Source organism: Loxodonta africana, chromosome X, assembly GCF_030014295.1.
Source record: "Loxodonta africana isolate mLoxAfr1 chromosome X, mLoxAfr1.hap2, whole genome shotgun sequence".
In the NCBI taxonomy this organism is placed as follows: domain Eukaryota; kingdom Metazoa; phylum Chordata; class Mammalia; order Proboscidea; family Elephantidae; genus Loxodonta; species Loxodonta africana.
In genome coordinates this window covers 40606540-40626792 of record NC_087369.1, presented here as the reverse complement: position 1 = coordinate 40626792, position 20253 = coordinate 40606540, and the positions used below count along the sequence as shown (strand labels likewise).

Sequence of the window (20253 nt, the reverse complement as noted above, 5' to 3'; positions counted from 1 at the left end):
ACGAACCCTGAACAACAAACACAGATTTAGAGACGGAGAACGAACTAATACGGGGAAGCAGCGATTGTTTCCAGAGCCTGGAGCCAGCGTACCAGTCAGGTACGGCACAAGCACAGAGAGCTGCTCCACCCCCCTGAACTAACCCCAGGAAGGGGACCAGCCGGTTCCACGGGCGGCGTGGGACGCAGCCGGTAGGAGAAGTCCCCGGGAGGCAGTGACTGATCTTGGAGCAGAAAGAGCAGCATCCGAGCCGGGGAACCGTCCTGCAGGGATTTGGACTGGACGCAGGTACGCCATAAACACGGAGAGTTGCTCCACCCCCCTGAACTAACCCCGGGAAGGGGACCAGCCGGGTCGCGCGGGCGGCGTGGGACGCAGCCGGTAGGAGAAGTCCCTGGGAGGCAGCGACTGGTATTGGAGCTGGGAGAACAGCGTCCCAGCCGGGACACTCGGTCGCGGCACAAGCACGGGGAGCTACTCCACCCATCTGAACTAACCCCGGGAGGAGGCCCAACTGGTTCTCGGGGGCGACACGGCCACGTGGCTGGAGGGACGAGAAGTCCCCGGGAGGCAGCGACTGATTTTGGAGTCAAGAGTGCACCGTCCCAGTAGGGGAGCCTTGACGCTGGGCGTGGAGCTGGAAGCGGAGGATCTGACCATGACTCCAGCGGGCCAGACCCCCCGGGGGCAATCTCCACACAGCCAGCACACTTAGGCGACGCGCCCGCGGGAATCTCAGATATAATAGTCATTCCAAGCAAGACAAGTAACTCTGGCTATATTCTGAGGTGCTACTCTCCTATCTCTCTGTTCCCTCCTCCACCCTCCCCAGGCGGCTTCATTAACATCTGAATAGCCTGAGCCAGAGGGAGAACTCTGATAGGGATCTGACTGCAGTTTTTTTTTTAGCGGATTTTCTGGAAAAACTAGTTTCCCAGTGATGGCTCGGAGACAACAATCCATATCAAACCACTTAAAGAAGCAGACCGTGACAGCTTCTCCAACCCCCCAAACAAAAGAATCAAAATCTTTCCCAAATGAAGATACAATCTTGGAATTATCAGATACAGAATATAAAAAACTAATTTACAGAATGCTTAATGATATCACAAATGAAATTAGGATATCTGCAGAAAAAGCCAAGGAACACACTGATAAAACTGTTGAAGAACTCAAAAAGATTATTCAAGAATATAGTGGAAAAATTAATAAGTTGCAAGAATCCATAGAGAGACAACATGTAGAAATCCAAAAGATTAACAATAAAATAACAGAATTAGACAACACACTAGGAAGTCAGAGGAGCAGACTCGAGCTATTAGAATGCAGACTGGGACATCTGGAGGACCAGGGAATCAACACCAACATAGCTGAAAAAAAATCAGATAAAAGAATTAAAAAAAATGAAGAAACCCTAAGAATTATGTGGGACTCTATCAAGAAGGATAACCTGCGGGTGATTGGAGTCCCAGAACAGGGAGGGGGGACAGAAAACACAGAGAAAATAGTTGAAGAACTCCTGACAGAAAACTTCCCTGACATCATGAAAGACGAAAGGATAGCTATCCAAGATGCTCATCGAACCCCATTTAAGATTGATACAAAAAGAAAAACACCGAGACATATTATCATCAAACTCACCAAAACCAAAGATAAACAGAAAATTTTAAAAGCAGCCAGGGAGAAAAGAAAGGTTTCCTTCAAGGGAGAATCAATAAGAATATGTTCTGACTACTCAGCAGAAACCATGCAGGCAAGAAGGGAATGGGACGACATATACAGAACACTGAAGGAGAAAAACTGCCAACCAAGGATCATATATCCAGCAAAACTCTCTCTGAAATATGAAGGAGAAATTAAGATATTTACAGACAAACACAAGTTTAGAGAATTTGCAAAAACCAAACCAAAGCTACAAGAAATACTAAAGGATATTGTTTGGTCAGAGAACCAATAATATCAGATATCAGCACAACACAAGGTCACAAAACAGAACGTCCTGATATCAACTCAAATAGGGAAATCACAAAAACAAACAAATTAAGATTAATTAAAAAAAATACACATAACAGGGAATCATGGAAGTCAATAGGTAAAAGATCACAATAATGAAAAAGAGGGACTAAATACAGGAGGCATTGAACTGCCATATGGAGAGTGATACAAGGCGATATAGAACAATACAAGTTAGGTTTTTACTTAGAAAAATAGGGGTAAATAATAAGGTAACCACAAAAAGGTATAACAACTCTATAACTCAAGATAAAAACCAAGAAAAACGTAACGACTCAACTAACATAAAGTCAAGCACTATGAAAATGAGGATCTCACAATTTACTAAGAAAAACGCCTCAGCACAAAAAAGTATGTGGAAAAATGAAATTGTCAACAACACACATAAAAAGGCATCAAAATGACAGCACTAAAAACTTATTTATCTATAATTACGCTGAATGTAAATGGACTAAATGCACCAATAAAGAGACAGAGAGTCACGGACTGGATAAAGAAACACGATCCATCTATATGCTGCCTACAAGAGACACACCTTAGACTTAGAGACACAAACAAACTAAAACTCAAAGGATGGAAAAAAGTATATCAAGCAAACAATAAGCAAAAAAGAAGAGGAGTAGCAATATTAATTTCTGACAAAATAGACTTTAGACTTAAATCCACCACAAAGGATAAAGAAGGACACTATATAATGATAAAAGGGACAATTGATCAGGAAGACATAACCATATTAAATATTTATGCACCCAATGACAGGACTGCAAGATACATAAATCAAATTTTAACAGAATTGAAAAGCGAGATAGATACCTCCACATTTATAGTAGGAGACTTCAACACACCACTTTCGGAGAAGGACAGGACATCCAGTAAGAAGCTCAACAGAGACACGGAAGATCTAATTACAACAATCAACCAACTTGACCTCATTGACTTATACAGAACTCTCCACCCAACTGCTGCAAAATATACTTTTTTTTCTAGCGCACATGGAACATTCTCTAGAATAGACCACATATTAGGTCATAAAACAAACCTTTGCAGAGTCCAAAACATCGAAATATTACAAAGCATCTTCTCAGACCACAAGGCAATAAAACTAGAGATCAATAACAGAAAAACTAGGGAAAAGAAATCAAATACTTGGAAAATGAACAATACCCTCCTGAAAAAAGACTGGGTTATAGAAGACATCAAGGAGGGAATAAGGAAATTCATAGAAAGCAACGAGAATGAAAATACTTCCTATCAAAACCTCTGGGACACAGCAAAAGCAGTGCTCAGAGGCCAATTTATATCGATAAATGCACACATACAAAAAGAAGAAAGAGCCAAAATCAGAGAACTGTCCCTACAACTTGAACAAATAGAAACTGAGCAACAAAAGAATCCATCAGGCACCAGAAGAAAACAAATAATAAAAATTAGAGCTGAACTAAATGAATTAAAAAAAAAAATTTTTTTTTTGTGTATCTTTTCAGAGATATTTGGCAAATACAAATCAAGCACACAAATACAGTTTTCCCCTCACAAATGGCAATATGTTACACATACTGAATACATTTTGCTTTTTTCACTTAATGTATATTAAAGATCTTTCTACGGCAATGCATATGATCTTCCTCATTCTTTTTAACAGCTGCTTATTCTATTCTATGAATGTTCCATGATTTTCTTAAACAGTTTGGGAGACTCTTGCTCCAAACACTTCTATTCTCTGTCAATGGCTTGTTTCTTCTTCAGCTGTGTCTATGACTCTATCTTGGGTACTGCTGATTAGTGATTTTAATTGTAATTTTAACATGGATGGTTTAAAATTTTAGAGAACAGAAAAACAATTGAAAGAATTAACAAAGCCAAAAGCTGGTTCTTTGAAAAAATTAACAAAATTGATAAACCATTGGCTAGACTGACTAAAGAAATACAGGAAAGGAAACAAATAACCCGAATAAGAAATGAGAAGGACCACATCACAACAGAACCAAATGAAATTAAAAGAATCATTTCAGAGTATTATGAAAAATTGTACTCTAACAAATTTGAAAACCTAGAAGCAATGGATGAATTCCTGGAAAAACACTACCTACCTAAACTAACACATTCAGAAGTAGAACAACTAAATAGACCCATAACAAAAAAAGAGATTGAAACGGTAATCAAAAAACTCCCAACAAAAAAAAGCCCTGGCCCGGACGGCTTCACTGCAGAGTTCTACCAAACTTTCAGAGAAGAGTTAACACCACTACTACTAAAGGTATTCCAAAGCATAGAAAATGACGGAATACTACCCAACTCATTCTATGAAGCCACCATCTCCCTGATACCCAAACAAGGTAAAGACATTACAAAAAAAGAAAATCATAGACCTATATCCCTCATGAACATTGATGCAAAAATCCTCAACAAAATTCTAGCCAATAGAATCCAACAACACATCAAAAAAATAATTCACCCTGATCAAGTGGGATTTATACCAGGTATGCAAGGCTGGTTTAATATCAGAAAAACCATTAATGTAATCCATCACATAAATAAAACAAAAGACAAAAACCACATGATCTTATCAATTGATGCAGAAAAGGCATTTGACAAAGTCCAACACCCATTCATGATAAAAACTCTTACCAAAATAGGAATTGAAGGAAAATTCCTCAACATAATAAAGGGCATCTATGCAAAGCCAACAGCCAATATCACTCTAAATGGAGAGAACCTGAAAGCATTTCCCTTGAGAACGGGAACCAGACAAGGATGCCCTTTATCACCGCTCTTATTCAACATCGTGTTGGAAGTCTTAGCCAGGGCAATTAGGCTAGACAAAGAAATAAAAGGTATCCGGATTGGCAAGGAAGAAGTGAAGTTATCACTATTTGCAGATGACATGATTATATACACAGAAAACCCTAAGGAATCCTCCAGAAAACTACTGAAACTAATAGAAGAGTTTGGCAGAGTCTCAGGTTATAAAATAAACATACAAAAATCACTTGGATTCCTCTACATCAACAAAAAGAACACTGAAAAGGCAATAACCAAATCAATACCATTCACAGTAGCCCCCAAGAAGATAAGATACTTAGGAATAAATCTTACCAAGGATGTAAAAGACCTATACAAAGAAAACTACTAAGCTCTACTGCAAGAAATTCAAAAGGACATACTTAAGTGGAAAAACATACCTTGCTCATGGATAGGAAGACTTAACATAGTCAAAATGTCTATTCTACCAAAAGCCATCTATACATTTAACGCACTTCCGATCCAAATTCCGATGTCATATTTTAAGGGGATAGAGAAACAAATCACGAATTTCATATGCAAGGGAAAGAAGCCCCGGATAAGCAAAGCACTACTGAAAAAGAAGAAGAAAGTGGGAGGCCTCACCTTACCTGACTTCAGAACCTATTATACAGCCACAGTAGTCAAAACAGCCTGGTATTGGTACAACAACAGGCACATAGACCAATGGAACAGAATTGAGAACCCAGACATAGATCCATCCACGTATGAGCAGCTGATATTTGACAAAGGACCAGTGTCAATTAACTGGGGAAAAGATAGCCTTTTTAACAAATGGTGCTGGCATAACTGGATATCCATTTGCAAAAAAATGAAACAGGACCCATGCCTCACACCATGCACAAAAACTAACTCCAAGTGGATCAAAGACCTAAACATAAAGACTAAAACGATAAAGATCATGGAAGAAAAAATTGGGACAACCCTAGGAGCCCTAATACAAGGTATAAACAGAATACAAAACATTACCAAAAATGATGAAGAGAAACCCGATAACTGGGAGCTCCTAAAAATCAAACACCTATGCTCATCTAAAGACTTCACCAAAAGAGTAAAAAGACCACCTACAGATTGGGAAAGAATTTTCAGCTATGACATCTCCGACCAGCGCCTGATCTCTAAAATCTACATGATTCTGTCAAAACTCAACCACAAAAGGACAAACAACCCAATCAAGAAGTGGGCAAAGGAGATGAACACACATTTCTCTAAAGAAGATATTCAGGCAGCCAACAGATACATGAGAAAATGCTCTCGATCATTAGCCATTAGAGAAATGCAAATTAAAACTACGATGAGATTCCATCTCACACCAGCAAGGCTGGCATTAATCCAAAATACACAAAATAATAAATGTTGGAGAGGCTACGCAGAGATTGGAACTCTTATACACTGCTGGTGGGAATGTAAAATGGTACAACCACTTTGGAAATCTATCTGGCGTTATCTTCAACAGTTAGAAATAGAACTACCATACAACCCAGAAATCCCACTCCTAGGAATATACCGTAGAGATACAAGAGACTTCATACAAACAGATATATGCACACCCATGTTTATTGCAGCTCTGTTTACAATAGCAAAAAGCTGGAAGCAACCAAGGTGTCCATCAACGGATGAATGGGTAAATAAATTGTGGTATATTCACACAATGGAATACTACGCATCGATAAAGAACAGTGACGAATCTCTGAAACATTTCATAACATGGAGGAACCTGGAAGGCATTATGCTGAGCGAAATTAGTCAGAGGCAAAAGGACAAATATTGTATAAGACCACTATTATAAGATCTTGAGAAATAGTAAACCTGAGAAGAACACATACTTTTGTGGTTACGAGGCGGGGAGGGAGGGAGGGTGGGAGAGGGTTTTTTATTGATTAATCAGTAGATAAGAACTGCTTTAGGTGAAGGGAAAGACAACATTCAATACATGGAAGGTCAGCTCAATTGGACTGGACCAAAAGCAAAGAAGTTTCTGGGATAAAATGAATGCTTCAAAGCTCAGCGGAGCAAGCGCGGGGGTCTGGGGAACATGGTTTGCGGGGACTTCTAAGTCAATTGGCAAAATAATTCTATTATGAAATCATTCTGCATCCCACTTTGAAATGTGGCGTCTGGGGTCTTAAATGCTAACAAGCGGCCATCTAAGATGCATCAATTGGTCTCAACCCACCTGGAGCAAAGGAAAATGAAGAACACCAAGGCCACACGACAACTAAGAGCCCAAGAGACAGAAAGGGCCACATGAACCAGAGACCTACATCATCCTGAGACCAGAAGAACTAGTTGGTGCCCGGCCACAATCGATGACTGCCCTGACAGGGAGCACAGCAGAGGACCCCTGAGGGAGCAGGAGATCAGTGGGATGCAGACCCCAAATTCTCATAAAAAGACCAAACTTAATGGTCTGACTGAGACTGGAGGAATCCCGGCGGCCATGCTCCCCAGACCTTCTGTTGACACAGGACAGGAACCATCCCCGAAGACAACTCATCAGAAATGAAAGGGACTGGTCAGCGGGTGGGAGAGAGACGCTGATGAAGAGTGAGCTAATTATATCAGGTGGACACTTGAGATTGTGTTGGCAACTCTTGTCTGGAGGGGGGATGGGAGGATAGAGAGAGAGGGAAGCCGGCAAAATTGTCAAGAAATGAGAGACTGAAACGGCTGACTCAAGACGGGGAGAGTAAGTGGGAGTAGGGAGTGAGATGTATGTAAACTTATATGTGACAAACTGATTGGATTTGTAAACGTTCACTTGAAGCTTAAAAAAAGTTATTAAAAAAAAAAAAAGACCAGACTTAATGTTCTGAATGAGACTGGAGGGACCCCTGAGGGTCATGGTCCCTGGACCCTCTGTTAGCCCAAGACTGGAACCATTCCCAAAGCCAACTCTTCAGCTAGGGATTGGACTGGACTATAAGACAGAAAACGACACTGGTGAGGAGTGAGCTTCTTGGTTCAAGCAGACACATGAGACTATGTAGTCAGCTCCTCTCTGAAGGCGAGATGAGAAGGCAGAGAGGGACAGAATCTGGTTAAATGGACTTGGGGAATACAGTGTGGAGAGGAGGAATGTGCTGTCTTATTAAGGGGAGAGCAGCTAGGAGAACATAGCAAGTTGTGTATAACTTTTTGTCTGAGAGACTGACTTGATTTGGAAACTTTCACTTAAAGCACCATAAATTCTAAAAAAAATTTTAAAAAAACTAGATGTGATGGGTAGATGTTAAAGAGGGCAGGTCTCAATTTGGGAAACGAAGCACTTGCTCAACCCATTTCACCAGTGGAATGGTTTTTTCCCAAAGCAATGAGTTCCTCAGTGTGGAAAGCATTCACTGGAGGACACTGAGCATTTCTCATTAAAGGATGACTCCATTAATTTCATGAAGCCTGGTAGTATTACCTTTTACCAATTAAATAATTATGTGGCTAAAGAAATGTACAAATTCAATCCCTTGGTGGATCTGGACTTTTTTTTTTTCATGTATAGAGTCTAAAGGCATAATGCTATCTTTTGTGTTTTTGAAGTAAATGTTAAGAGAATTACATTCCATATTTTATTTCTGTTTATTTGCAGGCTTATATGTTCTTTATTACCTCAAAGACGATGGCAAGTCAAGGTAAAGCGACTTAAGGATTTCAACCTGAAATTTAACAGACTATCAGTAATACATGAAGTGTAATATCTATTACTGTCTGAGGAACTGCAGAGTACTGAAGTACAAAGAAGACATTATTGTTACACATAAACTGTTTAAAATATAATGGAAGAGATGGTATAGTCACATGAATACCAATTGTTGAATAATATTTTGTATCATAAATAACTGACCTATTATGTCACAGTAATCTAAATTATGTACTAAACTTAAGTGCTAAAATACTGGTATTAAAATGTGTGAACCTGTGTTTGTTAAAGACTAGTTATCTGATAAAGATAATAAACACACTTTGGGAAAGATGAGTTCTTGCTTTGAGAATGGGCTTGGTTACAGAAGTTGTGTTGGAGCTGAGGCTTAGGCTGGCTCTCAAGGATAAGTGCGACTTTGATATTAGAAGAGAACACTGTCATTTATGAGTAACTTATCTTTGATCTGGACCTGGGGTCTTTATAGTTGGGTACTTAGTTTTACCCTCTCCGTGCACCTTATTTTGTTGTTGGATCAGAAGTGAGTAATCCATATATAATAATGACACATTTACATTATTAAATACCAGTGTTAAGATATAAGCTATGTGATTAAATGTTTTTAACTATCCAATTTTCTTTTTTCTTTCACTTCCTTCCCAGCAGCTAGATAATAATAGGAATGTGATTTCTTCACTCAGGGCTAGTCCTAGGATGTATACAACATGTAGTCCAATGTCATGTATCCTAAGTTATATTTTTGCTAAATTTGGTTTTGTTAAAATTTTCTTCTTTTTTTTTTTCTTCTATGGCTTTGTGTTAACTATAAAATATTTCTAAGTCTGAAATGGTGGTTACAAATTATAAATTACAGGGTAATCTGTCATTTGACCTTCCCAGTAGAACTAGGATCCCAGATTCTAAACCTGAGCGGCCAAGCAGATAAAAAAGATGTAAGAATTAGGTCTGGTGTAAGACAGTAGAGATCATGGAACCTATGAAAAACTGGACAGTAAATGCTCTGCCTGAACATATTTCATTTCAAAAAAGGAATCTGAAGCCTGAGCCATCCAAAAAACTATGGGGACATATTTGTCTCACCAGCTCCAAATCTGGTATGTTTCATTTTCAGTTGTTTTTTGTTCTTTGTTATCTTCAGCTTTTCAGTGTGCTCGTAAAACTTAGATGACTCTTTTTGAACAACCGTATAATCCTAGTTGCAGTTACTTTGTGTATCTTAAAACTAGAGCTTGGATTGTCAGCCCAAGGTATTAATTTATTCAGTCATTCATTCAACAACGCTACTGAGCATCAGTCCTTTTGAGCAAAATGACAAAAACGTCAATCTTCTTTCCTTGGAGAACCCACACCTACGTAGCTCTTATAATACAATGGGATCAATACTACTAACAGAGAGGCACTTATAGAAAAAATTATTTACCACTAAAACTAAGAATTGATATAGCTGATTATATATAATTATTTAAATCTTAAAGAATTTCGCTTTGAGAATTATGAGAAATCACATTTCTATTATCCAGTCGCTTGAAAGGAAAATGAAAAAAACTAAAGACAGAATAGACTTGACATAAAACTCAAAGTATACACTTGCTAAACACTAATGAAATTATTTATAAAATTTGTTACTCAGGTATTTTTCTAGATATGATTTTTCCTTCATATCTATTGTTAATTATCCAGTTAAAAAGATTATAGTGAAAATTAAGTAAAGTAGAACTAGAAACAGTTCTTAAAAGGTGATGAACTACAATTTTTTAAATGCAATTGGCCTACTTAAGTTCAAATCTAACTTGAAATATATGTCTCAAATAACCAATATACTAGAATTAGGGAATGTATCAAGAAAAATCTACCTGACTAGAACAACAGGAATTCCCATATATAGGTAAGATTTGTGGAAAGTTTACTATTAGTTTACCTCCATTTGCAGATAAAATTGACGAACATCTCAATATGTCCAGGTGATGCCCAATGTCTCCTTAAACATGGAGTAATCAATATAAAGTAAGGAGAAGGTATTATTTTGAAAATTATAATATGTCTGCAATGACAGGTGCTGTAAGTTATAAACATTTAAATTGAAGCTGGATAATAAGAATGTGCTGGTATTCAGTTAGCACAGTCCAAAGTCAAAGGTGGCCTTCAATAATCAAAGCAAGTTTCCAGTTGGTCACTGTCATGGATTGAATCGTGCCCCCAAAAATATGTGTCAACTTGGTTAGGCCATGATTCCCAGTATTGTGTGGTGGTTCTCCATTTTGTGATTGTGATTTTATGTTAAAGAGGATTAGGGTGGGATTGTAACACCCTTACTAAGGTCACATCCCTGATCCAATGTAAAGGGAGTTTCCCTGCAGTGTGGCCTGCACCACCTTTTACCTTACAAGAGATGAAAGGGAAGCAAGCAGAGAGCTTGGGACCTCATACCACCAAGCAAACAGCACTGGGAGCAGAGCGCATCCTTTGGACCCAGGGTTCCTGTGCAGAGGAGCTCCTAGTCCAGGCGAAGATTGAGGACAAGGACCTTGCTCCAGAGCTGACAGAGAGTGAAAGCCTTCTGCTGGAGCTGATGCCCTGAATTTGGACTTCTGGCCTACTAGACTGTGAGAAAATAAATTTCTCTTTGTTAAAGCCATCCACTTGTGGTATTTCTGTTACAGCAGCACTAGATGACTAAGACAGTCACCCATACCTCTTTAACAATATTCTCAATTAGCAATCTGACATTCTGGGTAAATACTGAGGCATTCATTTATTCATTCATCCATTCAGCAAATATTTGTCTACTGTGTCCCAAAGGAGCCCTGGTGGTGCAGTGGTTAAGCGCTTGGCTGCTAACCAAAACGTTGTCAGTTCTAACCTACCAGTTGCTTTACAGGAGAAAGATGTGGCAGTCTGCTTCTGTAAAGATTACAGCCTTGGAAACCCTATGGGGAGGTTCTACTCTGTTTTACAGCGTTGCTATGAGTTGGAATCGATGCGACAGCAAAGAGTTTACTGTGTCCCAGACACTGCTTTAGGTACTTGGGTTACATAAATGATAAAAGCATGATCTCTGCCCTGTGGAGCTTAGAGTCTAGCAGGGAGAGACAGACAATAAAGAGTAAACAATAATAAAAGGTAAGTTTTCTAGTATGTAGTAAGTGGGAGAGGCTACAGGAAAAAGGAGCAGAGTAAGGGCATGGGGAGTGGCAGGGAGTGAGGGCAGGTTCCACTATGACACAGAGTAGTAAGGAGAGGGTTTCTTAAGAGGATGAGGTCTGAGCAGAATTTGAAGGTGGGGAGGGAGTTCGATATTTGGGGGAAGATCCTTCTAGGCCAAGGAAATAGACGGCACTGGGTGGGTTTAGAACAATAAATTGTCACCCTTCTCCAGAATAGTACAGTCCTGGTTACACTTCTTAGAGATCCTGTGCTCTCCAAAGCTCAGAAAGTTGTCTGGTGCAGTGCAGTGGTGGAATTCACTGCTCATTCAATCAGATTCCTTTGTTTCAAGCTACTGCCAAGTGTCAGGTCCTATACTTTATAAGAAAAGGCCCATGAAGGTTGTAAGTCATCTTTGTGAGGGACAAGGAACATAACGAACTGCCGTTTTCCAGAAGGAGCTGCAATTTCTCCTCCTCTCCGGTTCATATCATCTCCAGCCCTTCTATTACTGACCTGCTGGCTATCCCCAGCTTCTTTCAGTTTTTTCCTCTCCAGTTTTACTGATGCCATGCATAATCCATGTTGCTGACTTCAAAGGAGTACAATATTAGGACTGCTGATGTTGTCATTCTCGACTTTTATGTTCTCTTGAAAATTTTCGTAATAAACATTAGTTCTTTAACCTACCTGTAATTTATTTTTATGTACAGTGTTAAGGAGGCTTCCAGCTGTATTTCATTTCCCATATGAGTATCCCATTTGTACCACTGCCATTTATTGATACAACAGTACATTTCCCATTGATCTTCAGTGGTACTTTTTTCAAATATTATGGACTTTGTTTTTTTCTGGACTCTCTATAGTTCCACCGGTCTGTATATCCCTCCACGTGTACCACAACCTTTTAATTAACTATTATCAATTACTATATATTAGAATAAGTGTTTTTATCTTCTTTCTTGAGAGTGTCTTAGCTCTGCATGGCACTTTGCATTTCAATTTAAGTTTTAAGAACCAGCTTGTCTAATTTCACATACACTCAAGATTGCACTCAGTCACGAAAAAGCCTGAGTTTTGGACTGGGAGTACAGTAAATCCAAAGATTAAATTTGAGGATAACTAAAGTATTGAATCTGCCTACTCAAAAACTATTTCTCTATTAATGCGGGTCTTTTATGATTTATCTAAATTGTATTTTTATAATTTTTCCATAGATTTCTTACAATGTGGGGTTAAACCAAAACCCAGTGCCGTCGAGTGGATTCCGACTCATAGCGACCCTATAGGACAGAGTAGAACTGCCCCATAGAGTTTCCAAGGAGTGCCTGGCGGATTCGAACTGCTGGCCCTCTGGCTAACAGCTGTAGCACTTAACCACTACACCACCAGGGTTTCCAATGTGGGGTTAGATTCTGCAATATTTGAAATATTGTTATGGCATTTTACAAGATATATTTTGTTTAAATTGCCATAGTGTTTGTTGCTGAAAAAACAAAGTATATTTTTGTACATTGCTTTCTACCAAACAATAATTATACGCCCTTTTATTGATTGAATAGTTTTTTTTTTCAGTCTTCCTCGTGTAATGTCTAATCATTTGTTAACTGTGGAAATTTTATTTCCTGTTTTCTGATCCTTGGTGCTTTAATTTCTTCTGCTTCCTATTACTACAATGGCTGTACGTATATTAAAAAGTTGAATGAAAACAGAGTCAGCCACTCAATTTTAGTTCCCAATTTCAAAATGGAGGACGCCCCCCAAAGCTCCACCCCTGCCGTCAGCCCTGGTACCCCAACCCCACCCTCACCCCACCCCCATTCCCACACCCCGCAGAGGAAGCGGAAGTGGTTTCCCCTAACTTCTGCCTCGCGAGAGTTTGTGGCTTCGGAACTTGAATCGACGGTTGCGGTGTCTCGCCCGCAAAAAGTCTTAATTTCCAGACCTTGACCAGTGTTAAGGTAAGACTTTGAGTGAGGACTGAGAACTACCCATTGCAGAACAAAGGGAGCCCCAAGATAAGTGCCGTGCCCCAGCCTGCTCTTGTCCCTGGCAACCCCCACACTGAGGAGTCAGGCCGAAGCCTCGTGGGGCTCATTTTGGGTAGGCTGAGAGAGGTGAGGGCCTTGTACTGAGAAGATATGCTCAATTAGCAAAGGGAGGATTTTCAGGCCCTGCCAGGAGTAAAGTAAAGTACGGACCCTGAATGAGATCTGAGGGGACCACCCACCGCAAGAGGGAGGAGAGAATAAAAAAGGGTCGCCCGGGGAGTCCTTTCCGACTCATAGTGACCCTGTGGGGCAGAGGAGGACTACCCCGTAGGGTTTCCAAGGAGCGGCTGGTGGGTTCCAATTGCCTATCTTCGGATTAGAAGCTGAGCTCTTAACCGCTGAGGCCTCCACTATACCCCGCCCCCTTTAGTGAGGCATGGGAAGATCCAGGCATGGTAACAGAATTGTATCCTTTGACTCCCAGCTCAGGAATCCCTCAGTTCAGGCTTTGTTCTTAAGGATACAGCCTCCGGGAACAAAGGGAGGAGCTGAGGTCCAGCTAAAACTCCAGGACGGGATTCTGAGTGAGGATAGAGGACACATACTCCAGAACATAGGGGTCTCTCAGAGACCTGCCCGTGCTATCTGTCCCAGAAGATTCCAGGCATGGAGGGCCAGATGTTCGGGAGGAGATATATGCCGTGGGGGTCTGTGGGAGGTGAAGGCTTGGTCTGAGGGGGTGGTTTCTGTTCAGTGGAGGGAGGAGTCCCAGGCCTTGCTGGGTGTCAAGGTAAGACACTGAGTGGGCTTGAGGAGTCCACCGGCTCCGGAACAGAGGAGGAGACACAAATTGCTGTGATGGTCCTGTTTTCAACCCTGGTGGGCCCTGCACAGAACTGTCTGCCGAGGTACTCCATTGCTTCTATCTTGAAAATCTCAGAAAGGTGCCAGCTCTGGTTTGTGGAGATACCTGCCAGATCAGCAGAGGGGGGATCTGCTCGAATCAAGGTAAGGATCTTGATTTAGGTCTGCAGGGGGGACCACCAACCCTGATAGTGGGGCTCACTTAGAATTTTTCGCTTTGCTGCTGTTAGCCCTGGGATTCCCCGAGCAGGGCTTTCAGGCTGAGATGACCCCTCACTTCTTCCTTGGGGCCTCAGGAAACTGAAGGCTTTACTCTGAGTAGGTGACAGCAAGTCAGCAGAAGGAGAACTCCAGAGCACATCCAGGAGTGACGGTAAGAACCCTCAGTTAGGGACCCATAAATGTGGTTCCAAAGACCACTGGGAGCCCTGGGAGCCAGAGACCCTGGAGTGGGTGGATGGGATGCTCCCTCCCTTCTTCATAGTCCTTACAGCAAATTGAGGCCTTATTGTGAGTTTGCAACATTAGGACAGCAGAGGGAGGAGTCCCACACCACACTAGAGGTCAAGGTAAGACACTGAGTTGGAACTGTGGGGCCACCCATCACAGAACTGTGGGAGTCACACAGAGTTCTGCTCTGCTTTCAGCACCATCTTCTGGCAGTCTCAGGTTGGTGAAGACTTTGGTCTGAGTAGGCTACGTGAAGTCAGAAGGAGTCATCCCAGGCCCTGCCAGTCGTCAAGGTAAGTAATGCAAGCTAGGGATAAGGAGATTACCACCCCAGAAAATTGTGGTCCCACAGACCAGTTGGACTTTAAGGAGACACTGAGCAGGAGTGACCAGATGAGATACCCCCTCACTCCTCCACCATGGTCACAGGGAATTGAGGCCTTACTGTGAGTGGACAACCTCAAGTTAGGAGAGGGTCTCAGGAATTGCCATTTGTAAAGGAAATACAGAGTTGGGACCCTGTCACCCAGAACAGAATGGGTCAAACGGATTACAGCCCTGCCCCTACCATCATCCCAGCATGCCCTAGGTAGAGCTAGCAGGCTGATGTAACTTTCACTTCCAAATCATGCGTCTGAGGGAGGTGATACCTGGTTTGAGGAGATATGCCTCAGGTTAACGGGGTAGATTGCCACCCTGTGCAGGAGTCCTAGTGAGGATCTTGAGTGAGGCCTGATGGGACCACCCACTTCAGGACAGAAGGGATGTGACAGATTAGAACCTCCACCTTGATGTCAGCCCTAAAAGGCCTTTGGCAGGGGAAGCCAGAGATAGTGTCCCCTGTGTTCTGCCTGAGGAGTCTGAGAGGGATCATGACCTTAGTCTGGGGGTGCAGATCATGTCAGTAGAGGGTGGAGTTTCAGGCCCTGCTAAGTATCAAGATAAGACACTAAGGAGCCTACAACTCCAGAACAGTGGGAACACAAAGAGTCCTACCCTGCCCCTGTTGTTGGCTCTGGGCAACACTTGCCAGGGCTGTCAGGCTGAGGGGTCCATTCATTTCTTCCTCAGGGCTGTCAGAGAGGTGAAGGCTTTTGTCTGAGAAAGTGACATCAGGTCAGCAGGAGTCCCAGACCCTTCTAAGAGTCCAGGTAAGGACCCTGAGTGGAATCTGAGAGTACCATCCACCCCAGAACACATGGGCCACAGCATCTAGCCACTGCGGTTATCCCTGCTAATCCCTGGGTGAGGGTGGTTGGATGAGGTAGCCCCTCACTTTCTCCTGTGATCTTTCTGGGAGGTGAGGCTTTGATCTGAGAGGGGTGGCTTCAGGTCATCAGAGGCAAAAGAGCCCAGTTGCTACCAGGTAAGGAACCTGAATGAGAACCGAGGGGACCATCCAGCTCAAAACCAAGGCAGCTACAGAGAGTCTGACCCGCCCTGCCCTACCATGAGCCATGGAAAGCCTTGAGCTGAGTTGGATGGCTGCCCTCAAAGGGGTCTTCTCATTTACTCCTTCAGGTTGTTATGGGGAATCTGACTAGGAGGGCGGGAGACCTGTGAGACCCTAGAACAGTATCCCTCAAGAGAAGCTTGGTGGAGAAAGCCTTTGTCAGAGATGCCACATTTTAGTTTACCAGCTGAGTTGGCCCACATATTTCCTCTCCCCTTTAGGCTGTGGGCCTCCTCTCCCACATCTCCTGCCCAGACTCTTTTGTCTGCTACCACCCACACAAGTCATCATGCCTAGCAGAAAGGAGAGCCCCCGCATCCCTCCTGAGGAACACCTTCATATCTGCAGTGAGGCTGAGGGACTGGATGATGAACTGCTCCTCGAGGTTGAGGAGGAGACCTCTTCTTCCTCCTCCTCTTCTCCAACTCCCAGCAACCTGGAGGAGGATACCACTGCAGAGATACCCAGTAGTGCTCAGGATTCCCAGAGTGAGTACGCCTCTTCCACTGCCCTCTCAGCCAGCTCAGAGGGCACATCTGATGAAGACTCCAGCAGCGAAGAAGATGAGGAGACTTCACGTACCTCAGAGTCTCCACTGGACATTGAAAACTTGCCCAGAAACCCTGTAGAGGAGAAGGTGGCTATGTTGGTGAATTTTCTGCTGTTCAAGTATCAAATAAAAGAGCCAGTCACAAAAGCAGACATGCTGGATACTGTCATCAAAGAGTATGAAGATCACTTCACTGAGATCCTACTGAAAGCCTCTGAGCGCATAGAGATGGTATTTGGCCTTGATGTGAAGGAAGTAGACCCCGTCAGCCACTGCTATGTCCTCCTCATTAAACTGGACCTCACCTATGATGGGATGCTGATTGAAACAGAAGGCATGCCGAAGTCTGGCCTCCTGATTCTTATCTTGGGCGTGATCTTCATGAAGGGCAACCGCATCACTGAGGAGGAAATCTGGGAAGTGCTGAATACGATGGACATATATGCTGGGCGGAAGCACTTCATCTTTGGGGAACCTGGTAATTTAGTCACCAAAGAGCTGGTGCAGGAAAAGTACCTGGAGTACCGGCAGCTGCCTGACAGTGATCCTCCACGCTACGAGTTCCTGTGGGGTCCAAGAGCCCATGCAGAAATCAGCAAGATGAAACTCCTGGAGTTTTTGGCCAGGGTCCATGGGGTTGACCCACCTTCTTTCTCACAGCAGTACAGAGAGGCTTTGAAAGAAGAGGAAGAAAAAGCTCAAGCCGGAGCTTCAGCCAGCTCTGGTGCTACCGCCACGGCCATGGAGAGTTCCAGTGGCACCTCCAGCAGCTGCTCCCACCCCTAGTGAGTTCAGAGGCAGATTCTTCACTTTGTTTTTGACAAGCTTTCTAAGTAGTGGAGGGTGGGAGCAGCATGAGCACAGTGCATATACGTATCCTTATTTTCCTGTTGCATATGGGTAGCTTGAAGACTTACGCTTTTATGGGGTCATTATTCAAATGTTTCCATTAGTATAACATTTACATAGCTTTAGAATCTAAGTATATGTTCATACATTTATTGCTGTTTAAGATGTTTAAGAGCTTTGCTGTTTTGTAAAACAAAGTAGGAAATCAACAATCTTATTCTGTGACCAGGGATAAGATAACATGACATGACATTTGGATAGATACTTCCTTGGAAATGTGAAAAACTCAGCTTTAAAAATGTTGATATAAACAAATACAGAAAAATGTAAAAGATGGTCATCTTTTTTGGCTTTTCTTATCCCTTTTAGTACATGGTTCTGTAAACTTAAATGATAAATACCTGCATTTGCTTAGCTTATTCAAGAATGTAAGAGCAATTTAACCTTAATAAATTTGACCTGTTGTTCACTGATTCAGTTATTCTGAAAACATTAAATGAGCATCTACCCTTCGAAAGGCACTGCACGCATCCTGGGAACACTAGGATAACCAAGTCCCAGGCTCTGCCCATAGCATTTTATAGTATGGGAGCAGCATCATACAAGGGCAATGGTGGGGATCCTCCAGGAACTAAATCACAAGTAAAAAGAAGTGTGTAGGTGATGGGCGGAAGTGGGCAAGTGGGAAGGTCCACTTCAGAGTGTCAATATAAATGCCCTGAAGAAAGCAGTTTGGAGCTTTGGGAAATTGCATGTCCTTCAGTGTTAATTACAAGATAAGCTAGAAGGTTGGGGTGGGGGAGGATTTCTGGAGTGGTGACCAGGGACCAGACTCGGATATCGTGTCTCATAGTTAAGAGAAAAAAAAGCCTGGAGTGAAAAAATGCCTATTAGTTACTTTGGTATCATGAGTAAAAGTAGGAATGGGAGGTTCCCTGCATGCTTGTAGCAGTGAAGTTGAAGACATGGTACTAACCAGATGTTTTATACACATCCTCTCTAAAGACTTAGGTGAGATTTTCAGAAGATGTTGGGATGGCAGTATCTGGGTGGGGCTGGGAGAGCCAGGCTCCACTGCATTCAAGGGATATTTTAATTACCTTGAGTGTAATTTGGCAACATCTAAAGTTTTGGTGACGATGAAGTGAATGAAAACACTGGTGTTTTGGATGGCAGGGAGGAAAGTAGTTTGTTCTTGACACAAATTCTAGGATCTTTAAGTTGTATCCAGCTGGGATAGACATCTTTATACACAAGTTGAATCATATACCTTCTGAGGGGGAAAAAATTCCCTAAATCTTACTTCCTAAGCAGTGTTTTTATCTGATTTGCCGTCTCCTAAAGCACTTCATGTTCTCTGGGACGGCATGTATTAAAAAAAAAAAAAAAAGGGTAGTAGAGTTTTTTGAAGACATAATCTCAGCAATAACTCCCATTCATTAAAGATTAAGATATGCCACGCATTTTGCCAGATTTTTTTTAAAAAACGTACATTACACATAGTCTAATAGTCCTATGAGACATGGCTTATCCAACCCACTTCACAGATGAAGAAACTGAGACTCAGCTTGGAAATGTGAGTTGACAGGGTAATTTTTTTAATTTTGTTGTTGAGAGTATAAACAGCAGAACAGACACCAATTCAACAGTTTCTACATGTACAATTCAGTGACATTGATTGCAGTCTTTGAGTTGTGCAGCCATTCTCACCCCCCTTTTCTGACTTGTTCCTCCCCCAATAACATAAACTCACTGGTTTCTATCTAATTTTTCATGTTGCTGTTGTCACTTTGATCCCATACAGATAGTTCTTAAAAGAACATAATTCTCAAGGCAGACATTTTTTACTAGTTAAACTAAACTATGTTTTGGTTTTAAGAAGAAGACTTAAGAGAATTTTTTTTAATTTTTTATTGTTTTTTAAGTGAAAGTTTACAAATCAAGTCAGTCTTTTATAAAAAATTTCTTATATACCTTGCTATATACTCCTAATGGCTCTCGCCCTAATGAGACAGCACACTCCTTCCTTCCACTCTCTCTTTTCGTGTCCATTCGGCCAGCTTCTGACCCCCTCTGCCCACTCCAGACAGGAGATGCCAACATAGTCTCGTGTCCACTTGATCCAAGAAGCTCACTGCTCACCACTATCATTTTCCATGTTATAGTCCAGTCTAATCCCTAAGACTTGGCTTTGGGAATGGTCCCTGTCTTGAGCTAACAGAAGGTCTGGGGGCCATGACTGCCGGGGTCTTTCTAGTCTCAGACCATTATTCAGGGGATATTTTTGGTTTAAAGTTTAAAGAATATCTGAGGGCAACAGTTTTAGGGGTTCATCCAGCCTCCATGGCTCCAGAAAGTCTGAAGTCCATGAGAATTTTTGACAAAGCAGAGATGAGACCCCTGGTTTGCATTTGCCTAGAGCACACGCTGTTCCACTCCTCCCCACCTGAGGCCAACCTTCTGTCTCATTTTTCTTCTCACC

General features: G+C 42.0%; 1 protein-coding gene across 1 annotated transcript; it reads left to right on the top strand.

Annotated features, from left to right (window-relative positions):
• The first annotated feature begins 16153 nt into the window (after positions 1-16153).
• Positions 16154-17708, top strand: LOC100677113 (melanoma-associated antigen B16-like). Its single transcript, XM_010599744.2, has one exon. It carries the CDS (start codon positions 16662-16664, stop codon positions 17706-17708), a length of 1047 nt encoding a protein of 348 aa, XP_010598046.1. The 5' UTR covers positions 16154-16661.
• The last annotated feature ends 2545 nt before the right edge of the window (positions 17709-20253 follow it).

What these genes read in the sequence shown, in the direction of transcription:
- LOC100677113 (XM_010599744.2), top strand. Translation starts at nt 16,662, where the DNA reads ATGCCTAGCAGAAAGGAGAGCCCCCGCATCCCTCCTGAGGAACACCTT.